The 10,879-nt window shown below is 36.6% G+C and overlaps 1 protein-coding gene across 1 annotated transcript in view; it reads left to right on the top strand.

Moving 5' to 3' along the window:
- Positions 1-1,034: 1,034 nt before the first annotated feature.
- LOC109261706 (nuclear RNA export factor 3-like) overlaps positions 1,035-10,879 on the top strand; it is a 15,541-nt gene continuing 5,696 nt past the window's right edge. The window contains exons 1-4 of the mRNA XM_053891343.1: positions 1,035-1,159; positions 2,063-2,118; positions 2,292-2,471; positions 8,190-8,272. Coding sequence (XP_053747318.1) covers positions 1,035-1,159; positions 2,063-2,118; positions 2,292-2,471; positions 8,190-8,272 — 444 coding nt within the window. The remainder of the gene's footprint in view (positions 1,160-2,062; positions 2,119-2,291; positions 2,472-8,189; positions 8,273-10,879) is intronic.

The raw sequence follows: 10,879 nt of genomic DNA, 5'->3' as shown, positions 1-10,879 counted from the left end.
TATAGTGCAGTGAGATAAAGAGTCAGTGAAAAGTGAAGAATGTTAACAAAAAAATACAAAAAAATCTTTCTTGAACTTTGATTTTTAAGGAGAAGAGAGGGACTGAGAGACAGAAAAACAGACACACAGACAGGCACAGGCTTGTGGCTGCATGGGGATGAGGGGTCCAAAGAGGGATTTTTAAAAAATCTTTGATGCCTTGAAAGTTGAGCAAGTTTGAAAGTTCATGTTAAGAAGTCTTCTCATTTTAAATTTAACCCTCAAATTTGCCTCAATATTCGCTTTGCTTCTTATCCTCTTGTTTACACTGTAGAGTTAATGAGACACTTCTAATGCATTACTGTTTTAGGGCAGTATATAGTTAATTATTAGTGAATGGAAGTATGCATTCTTGTGTGTCAAAGAAATGCTAATAATTCTTTAGCTATTTGCATCTCAGGGAGGCAGGAGATGACTGAAGTCCTGGTGTGATATAGCTGAATAATGCATGGTCTGGGAATGCCTGCACTGGTGGTTATGGGATGTGTGCAGAATTTCCCTATAAATATATTAAGATACCAAGCAGTCCAGGAGCAGTGATTAAGGAAACACCACAGCTTTCTGCCATGGTACCACCTTTCATTGAGCTCACCAGTTGAGTCCAAGACAAGCTTGTCTTCCCAATGTGGGGAACAACATTAGAGTCTGCTCAGAAGTATGATGTTGAACAGCTCTTATGAGCTGAAACACCCAAGAAAGTAGAGAATCTCCTGTCTCCAAAACTTTGGAAACTCAAGTCATATCTGAGAGATGTTTTCTTCCTTCATAAAGAAATCTATCTTTTCATTATGAAAAACAATCAGAAATTACTTTCCACAATGCCTGCCTTAGCCCTGAGTCTCAACCAACCCCTACTGCCAAATCACAACATTTAAAGGGCCATTGAAGTCCTACTACATGCCATATACTGTGGAAAGGTTTTCTCATTTAAACTTTGGTGCAGCTCTTTGATGAAGGTATCAGATATCATGGGTCTTATTTCACAGATGACCACGATGACTGATCCTGTCACTGCTACAGATAAGTGGCAGGATGGGAATGAGGTTCCATCCCTCCCCCTCCCTAGAAGACACAGAGGAGCCTCCTTTTTAGAAGATGGGCTTTCAGCACTGGAGAAATGGTTGGATCTCGCTCCCCTGGTATTGTGGCCCCAATGATACTCATTCAGCAACCCTTCTGGGCGACGAAAATGACAGAGATGAAATCCTACCCTTTGTGCCAGGAAACTTGTGTATTGGGTTACATCAGTTGACTTATCCATGAAGAGGTGAGCAAGTCTCAGTCATAAGGTCAAGTGTTGCCCTTGGGATAGGTGATCCAGAGGGAAGGAAAGTGATATGTACAGAGCTACTTTAAGAAATTGTACTTTATATTTGGTCTCTTTTAATCCTAACAACTATTCAAGTTACCCATGATTAGGACCATTATTTATTTTATGGTACTACTATTAGGAGGGTTTAAGTAAATCAGGAAGACACTTTTGTTGTCTCCTGATCAGCAGCTAATTCTGGAATTACTCTAAAGTTTCCCCCATTTTGTATTAATGTATCCTGTGGTTTGAATATTATTATATCTTTCTGGAGCTTGACAGTACATGCTCCCTGTAAGTTTTTCAATATCATCTTTAAACCATGACCTGTATAATTTTTAAGTTATAATATTATTGAAATTTAAAAACATATTCTAAATGGAAAAAAAAACACTAAGAATTTTGTGGTGACCAGATAGAAAATATTTTAAAACTTCACCTCAGATATTGGGTTATTATGCATGGTTTGTGAAGCATGCTTGCTAACAACAGAGATTGGCAAATAATTTCAACAAATAATTCATATAAAATATATAGGAACAATCAACATGTTAAAATATGCTAAAATAACAACTGATAAGATGTAAAAACGAATCCTGAGAATTAATATTAAATGGAAAATATAAGATGCAAAAGAGGTTAAGTGTGATTTCTCTTCTGAAAGTGTCATTGTGTTTGTGCAAATGTCTATGTTCTTGTACCCCTCACCTACAGGGCCACATCTGGAGAGGAAGTACCATTCTATGACAATAGACCCCTGTGGGTGAGGGGTAGGAATCAGGCTAGTGAGATTTGCAGGAAAATTTCAGTTTATGAACATGTTTTTGTATATTTTTTGAAATTTTGTATTCAGGAAAAAATACTTAAAAATTAAAAACAAGTTGGGAAGATGGCAGCAGAGTAGCAGGACCTTAGGCTTTCTTTGTCCCATGATTACAACTAGGTAATTATCAAATCATCCTAAGTACCCCAGAAATCAACCTGAAGACTGGCAGAACAAACTCCACAATTTTAGGCAGAGAAGAAGCCACATCAAAGAAGGTGGAAAGTGCAGAGATGCAATTTGAGAGAGAAACAGATCATGGCTGCAACAGTGGGGAGGGAGCCAGAGTCCTGGAGAAAGGTGAGAGACAGATTAGAACACAGGGGAGCCCACACAAGGAAGACAAATCCCCATAACAATTGGCGTGGAAAGTGAGAGAGATTGAATTTCATGACTTCTTGCAACCAGTGGGGCTTAAAGCCTGGAGTTTTTAAGATCAACAGCCTTGGCTCAGAGAGAGCCCAGAGGGGATTGGGGCTGCTCTCAGAGAAAAGGCGGGGCAAACAGTTCACAGACATACAGCATGGAAACGGCATCTGAAGAACATCTGTGGCACACAGTGGGGGCGTTATTTGCTCATCTCTGAGCTTTCCCAGAGAGGCAGCATTCATGGAGAGACCCTTCAAGGAATAAAGGAAATGGCAGGTACCATTTCCTTCACCCACTCCTCAGCATAAGCATAGCGCCACCTGCAGGAACCAGTTGAGCCCTGATACTCTCTACATAACTTTCTTACACCAAGCACCCCCCCACCACCACACACACACACACACACACTCCAGTGAAACTGCTCAACCAGTCACACTGGCTTCAGTCCCAACATGGCAGGCCCCCTCCCCAACGCCAGATCAAATCCCTGCCAAAACCATGTCTCCCAACCTGGGAGTTTTGCTGAGACTTTGTTCTGGCAGTGGTGGTAACAGGTCTCATTTCACAAGACTAGAACACACATAGTTAAACTTGCCACATTCAGGTCAGGGAACAAACCTGCACATAAGAAGCTAAGAGAACTGCAGATGACTGGCCTGATGGATGAAGCAGCCTTGGGATATGCATCACATGCATCACACATTGGAGACAATCCCTGAAACACTAAGTCCTGGGGAACAGGGGACACTACAATGCAGGGCACTATAGGACCTCTTCTTCATAAGACCATTACTCCCAAAAACGAGATGTAGCTGACTTTTGTAACATAAAGAAACAGGCACAGAGGACTTAGAGAAAATGAAACACAGAAGAATTTATCCCAAGTGAAAGAAGAAGACAAGGCCACAACCATAGGTCTAAGTGAAACAGATATTAGTGACATGCCTGGTACATAATTTAAAGCAATGATCAAAAGGATACTCACTGGACGTGAGAAAAAAAAGTGTGTAAGACATCAGTGAGACCCTTAACACAGAATTAAGGAATAACATAGCAGAGACAAAGTGTTCAATAAATGAAATGAGAAACAAAATTGATAGAATGAACAACAGGTTGGAAGAAGCAGAGAAATGAATGGAAATACAGTAATGGAAAGTAATCTTAAACTGAAAAAAGATAAAAGAATTATGCAAAGTGCAAACAGACTTGGGAACTCAGTGACTCTATCAAATATAATAACATTCATATTATTGGGATCCCAGAAGAAGAAGAGAGAAAAGGGGGTAGAAAATTTGTTAGAATAAATAATAGCTGAAAATTTCCCTAATTTGGGGAAGGAAACAAATATCCAGATTTAGGAGGCAGAGAACCCCCAACAAAATCAAGAAAAACAAATCCACACTAAGACATATTGTGATTAAAATGGCAAAATGTAGTTATTAACAAAAATTTTAAAAGCAAGACAAAAAATGACAGTTACATGAGGGGAAATCCCATAAATCTAACAGGGGATTTTTCAGCATAAACTTACAGACCATAACATTTTATGAAAATCCATATGTCAACAAATTGGACAACCTAGAAGAAATGGATAAATTCCTAGAAACATATAAATTACCTAAATTGAAGCAGGAATAAATGTAAAATTTGAATATAATAATTACCTGCAAGGATATTGAATCAGTAATAATAATAATTTAAAAAGCCTCCCAATGAACAAAAAAGTCCAGGACCAGTTTCACAGGAAAATTCTACCAAGCATTTAAAAAAGATTTAATACCTATTCTTCTCAAACTATTCCAAAAAAAATTGAATAGAAAGGAAAACTTCCAAATTCATTCTATGAGACCAGCATTACCCTGATATCAAAACCAGATAAAGCAAGAAAAAAGAGAACAATAGGCCAATATCTTTAATGAACATAGATGCAAAAAATTCTGACCAAAATACTAGCAAACTGAAACCAATGATACATTTTTTAAAAAATCATTCACCACAATCAAGTGGGTTTCATTCCCGATATGCAAGGGAGATTCAATATTCACAAATCAATCAGTGTGATATATCACATCAATAAAAGAAAGAATAAAAACCATATGATTCTTTAAATAAACTACAGGATACACTCATGATAAAACCCCTCAACAAAGTAAGTTCAGAGGGAACATACCTCAACATAATAAAGTCCATATATGAAAAACCCATAACAAGCATCATTCTCAATGGGGAAAAACAGAGCATTTCTCCTAAGGTCAGGAACAAGATAAGGATGTCCATTTTCACCACTTTTATTCAACATAGAACTGGAAGTCCTAGCCACATAAATCAGACAAGAAAAATGAATAAAAGGTATAAAAATGTGTGATGAAGAAGTAAAACTTACTATTTGCAGATGACATGATACTATATATAGAAAACTCTAAAGAAACCATCAAAAACTACTAGAACTGACAAATGATTTCAAAAAGGTGTCAGGATACAAAATCAGTGTGCAGAAATCTGTTGCAATTTTGTACACTAATAATGAAGCAGCAGAAACAGAAATTAAGAAACCAATACCATTTACCATTGCACCAAAAATAATAAGATACCTGAAAATAAACCTAAACAAAGAGGTGAAAGTCCTGTAGTCTGAAACTATAAAACTGATGAAAGAAATTGAAGATGGCACAAATGGGAAAGATATTCCATGTTCATGGATTCTAAGAACAAATGTTGTTAAGATGTTCATATTACCCAATGCAATCTACAGATTTAATGCAATCCCTATCAAAATACCAATAGCATTTTTCACAAAACTTGAACAAACAATCCTAAAATTTGTGTGGAACCACAAAAGATCCCAAATTACCAAAGCAATTTTGAAAAATAAAAGCAAAGTTTGAGGTATTATAATTCCATATTTCAACTTATATTACAAAGTTGTAGTAATCAAAGCAGTATGGTACTGGCACAAAATAGACACATAAATCAATGGAAAGGAATAGAAAATCCAGAAATAACCCCCCAATTATGTGGTCAATTAATTTTCAACAAAGCGGGAAAGAACGTGCAATGGGAAAAAGAATGTCTCTTCAACAAATGGTGTGGGGAAAACTGGACAGCAACTTGTGAAAGAATGAAACTGGACCTCTTTGTTTCACTACACACAACAATAAATTCAAAAAGAATTAAAGACCTAAATGTGAGACCTGAAAGCATAAGAATCCTAGAAGAGAGTGCAGGCCATAATTTCTCCAACATTGGCCATAACAACATTTTTTCTTGATATGTTTCCTGTGGAAAAGGAAATAAAAGCAAAAATAAACTATTGGGACTACATCAAAATAAAAGGCTTCTACACAGTGAAGGAAACAATCAACAAAACTAAAAGTCAACCTACTGAATGGGAGAAGATATATACAAGTATCTTGTCTGATAAAGTGTTGGTATCCAAAATATGTAAAGAAGTTGTAGAACTCAACACCCAAAACCCAAATAATCTAATTAAAATGGACAGAAGACATCAACAAACATGAAGACATACAGATGGGTACCAGACATATGAAAATATGCTCAACGTCACTTATTATCAGGAAAATGCAAATCAAAACTACAATGAGATGTCACCTCACACCTTTCAGAATGGCTAAAATTAAAAACACACACACACACACACACACACACAAGAAACAAGTGTTGGCAAGAATGTGGAGAAAAGGGAATCTTCTTGCATATTTTGTGAATACAAACTGGTGCAGACACTGTGGCAAACAGTATTGAATTTCCCTAAAAAGTTAAAAATGGAACTACCCTACAATCCAGCAATTGCACTCCTGGGTATTTATTTACCCCTCAAAATACAAAAACACTAATTCACAAGGATGCATGCACCCCTTAGCTTTATTTGCAATAGCTAAGCTATAGAATCAGCCTGAGTGTCTGTTAATAGATGAATGGATAAAGAAGTGGTATATATATATATCATATATATATATATATGATATATATTAAGAAGAATATATATATATATTCCATTAAATGTATATAATATACTTCATTATATTCCATTACATACATAATATATACATTATATTATATATATTATATATTGTATATATTATATATTATATATAATATATTATATATATTATATATTATATATATGTAATGGAATATAAATAACATATAATGGATATCATATGTCCATTATATATATATAACCACATATAATATATATAATACATATATATATAGGAATATTACTCAATATTATTCAGCCATAAAAAAGGATTAAATCTTGCCATTTGCAATGACATGAATGGAGCTAAAGAGTATAATGCTAAGATAAGTCACACATAAAAACACAAATACCATATGATTTCACTAATATGTGGCACTTAAAAGACAAAGAAATTGAACAAAGAAAAAAAAGGAGAGAGACAGAGAGTCAAACAAAGAAACAGACTCCAAACTATAGAGAACAAAGTGATGGTTACGTGAGGGGAGAGGGCTGGGCAGATGGGTGAAAGGTGATGGGGATTAAAGAGTTTACTTGTGATGAGCACTGGGTCACGTATGGAACTGTTAAATCACCATGTTGTATGCCTGAAATTAGTATAACACTTTATGTTAATTATACTGGAGTTTAAAGTTAAAAAAATTCAAAACAAAATACATTGAACAGGTCTATAAATAGTAATGTGCACAAATATTCATTACTTGGAAAAAATTACCTGTATCAGTTTCCCTGGGAAATGAAGTACATAAAAATTTGATTTGACAGTGGATCTCTGCCTGTGGTCTTGTATTTCTAAGACTCTTCTACCTTTATCACCCACATACACACTCACAGATACAGCTCTTCTTTAGTTCAGTTTAGATATCCCAGAAAATGATGGACATAGAGGAACTGATGCCAGCTGTGGGTTAAAAAATTCCATAAATCTCTGAGTGGTGTCATGGAGCCAAGTTCCAAACCTCCAACTGTCTTGTCTCTTCCCCTTTCTGAGCCCCCAGGTCTGAGACACTCAGGGCTGACATACTGAATCTGGCTACCTGGTGGCATCCATCTCCATTTTTCTTTTTAGGAAAAAGGAGTAAGTTTGGCAAAGAATAACAAATGTCTAAGAATGTTTTTTTTTTTTTTTTTTGATATGATACAAGCTCTGTTTGGAAAACTCTTTATGTATTTAAAAGCAGTTGCATTTGCTGTTGCCCCAGATCTTCACCTTGTTCATTGATTTATCTCTTCATCAGTGTAGGTTGACATGATTGTGGAGGTTCCCTCTTAGTGGACAGGGCATTTACTCTCCATTACCCCACCCCTCTTCTGGTTGTCCAGTCCTTCTCCCACCTTCTGTCTGTCATCCCCTGTCTATGACACAGATCACAGCTGCCCAGAACCTGTTCTGATGCCACAGCTTCTATGTCACCTGTCTGCCCCGTGATGCTTCCTGGTGGCCAGTCTTTGCTGACTGTCAAGGCACGCTACCTCCACCTGGTGTTTCATCCGATTTAAACACTTGCCTATATGTTTTTCCGGTTTTCTTGTAGACTTATGAGGGTTTTTTTTTAAACATAATTAGACTCATTCTGTACATAGGTTCGTTAGTTGAAATTTCAGAAAGGGTATTGTATTTTTCTGTTTTTTGAATATTTTTGTTGTAGAGAAATTTGAATGTAGTGGTATGTTGGGGGCACCTCGTGACAGAAGCCTGAACTGCGGTTTGGACATCAGGGAGCAAGAAGGTGTGAGGGAGGGACTGTGGCCCAAAACCTCCAGACAAGAGTTTGATGGAAGTCTAGGTGGAAAAGCAGCATATCCAAGATACAGGGGTACTGAAGACCTATTTCTATGCTGAAGGGAGAACTGTATGTGAGAAGAATAAAAAGATTATTTTCATTTTTTCTTTTGAGAAGTCTAGATAAATAGCTAGAGACCTGTATAAGCAAAAATGGATCCATTCCACTTATGATCTTTGTAACCCACCTTTGCTCTTATTATGGCCATCTTTCCATGTAAATACATTTCTAAGATGACATTTTAAATTACTTCAGAACAAAATTTTATTTTATTATTATTACTTTTCCCATCTTCTGGGTATTTGATCTTATGGAAGTCACAAAATTTAGTTGACCAGTATCCTACTGATAAAATTTTTGTTTTTATCTTTACCATTTTTTCTATTATAAACAATACTATACTTAAAAACTTTGCTCATATATGTGCAAATATCTTTGTAAGCATCTCTTTATTAAGTTCCTGAAAATATTTTTTCCGAACTATGAAATCTAGAAAATTGTGTATTAACACAATATATTCAGAATACTATTAATAATGTATATTGCTAGCAATATAGTATGAAAGTTTCCATTTCCCCACACTTGGAAATAATGTGAATCAGTGCTAATCCAATAAGCAATGATTCATCTCTCATCATTGTTTACATTATAATTATTTTTTTAATATATGACTACAGTTCTAGCCTATGAATGTGACATAACCAATTGTCACAAGGCATGTTTTTTGAATTCAGAGTGTTTCTTATATTCACTGTTATCTACAATGTGTGGATGGCATTTTTTTTTTCAGTGTTTATACACTGCTAAAGGGCACAGTTCACGGCATATTCATATGGATAGTTACACTGGAGAGCTGAATGTGTGCTCTTTGAGCCCAGCAGAGTGTCATGGGAGAATTCTAGTACTGTAATAACAGAACTTGGTTGCTGTATGAGTGACGGTGTGTGTGTGTGTGTGTGTGTGTGTGTGTGTACGCACACATGCATGTGTGCTGAAAACAACATTTCTATTTTTTAAATTTTTAATGTTATATTTATTCGAGAGAGAGAGAGACAGAGACAGAGCATGAGCGGGGGCAGGGCAGAGAGAGAGGGAGACAGAATCCGAAGCAGGCTCCAGGCTCTGAGCTGTCCTCATAGAGCCCAATGTGGGTCTTGAACCCATGAACTGTGAGATCATGACCTGAGCTGAAGTCAGACACTCAACTGACTGAGCCACTCAGGCGCCCCTGAAAATTACATTTCTTTCTGCCTCCTTCTGCCCCTTCATGGTGTTGCTTCACATTTGGTCTTCCTTCCCAAATCCAGGCCCAGAGTAAAAAGAAGAAGTTATCAGGAGGGCAATCCATATAATCAATACTTTACTGCCATCTTTAACTATGTCCTGAAGATAAACTTCTAACAGGGAAATTGTTGGTGCAAAGGATGTGCACCTATGTAGCCCTTTAAAAAGTCCTGCCATACTGACACACAGAAAGATAGTTCTAGTTTGGCTCCCTCAAAGTAGAGTCATGTGAGAAAGGCCGCAGAGCAGTGAAGAAAGCAGTAATGCTAAAGTCGTGTCACACGGGACAGGCTCTGAACTGTCATGGACCTACTCTTAAGCCACTATCATGGTCAGAAGGTGTGGAAGTAGTAAATCACACCTTGCACACAAGAGCAACCTGAGGTGGCATGTGTGTGTGGGGAAGGTCATTGCTTGAAGAAACACGACGTAAAATCAGCAGGTCTGAGATACAGTGGCAGTTTTATTAGATTCATTTTTATATAAAACCCAAGCATGAAGAACTTTTTTATTAAAAGGCTGGTGCCCACTGTGGTACAACAGGAGACCAGGCCAACATCATGTTGTAAACAACTTTACTGAGATATAATTTAGACAATAGAGGTCATAAATTTTAAGGGTACAATTTAATGATTTTAGTAAACGTATGGAGTTATGCACTCATCAGCATAAGTGAGCGTCTGTTTCTAAGGATTTGTCTATTTTTGATGGAGTTATGCACTCATCAGCATAAGTGAGCGTCTGTTTCTATGGATTTGTCTATTTTTGATATTTTATATTAATGGAATTACAAAAAAATGTGGTCTTTTGCATATTTGGCTACTTCACATGTTTTTATGGTTCATGCATATTGTATCATGTGCCAGTAGTTCATTACTTTTTATGAATGAATAATCTACTGTGGATATACTGCATTTTGTTTTATCTATTCATCTACTGATAGTCATTTAGGTTACTTTTACTTTTTGGCTATTATGAATAATGATGATATGTGCATTTGTTTACAAGTTTTTATGTTGACATGTGTTTTCACTTCTCTTGGGTATATACTTTGGATTGGAATTTATTGGTCACATGGTAATTATGTTAAACTCTGAGGGACTGCCATACTAATTTCATGACCCTGACAGTCTTGGGGGGGGGGGGTCCAGGCTTGGTTTGTTGCTTTTCTCATGATTAGACTAGGATTAAGGGTTTTCTGAAACAATACCACAGAGTTGCAGGGCCTTTCTTGTCACAACCTACCTGGGAGGACATAATACCCACATGAT

Source organism: Panthera pardus, unplaced genomic scaffold (assembly GCF_024362965.1).
Source record: "Panthera pardus isolate Hobbes unplaced genomic scaffold, ASM2436296v1 HiC_scaffold_27, whole genome shotgun sequence".
Classification (NCBI taxonomy): domain Eukaryota; kingdom Metazoa; phylum Chordata; class Mammalia; order Carnivora; family Felidae; genus Panthera; species Panthera pardus.
This window is presented reverse-complemented; position numbering and strand designations above follow the sequence as displayed.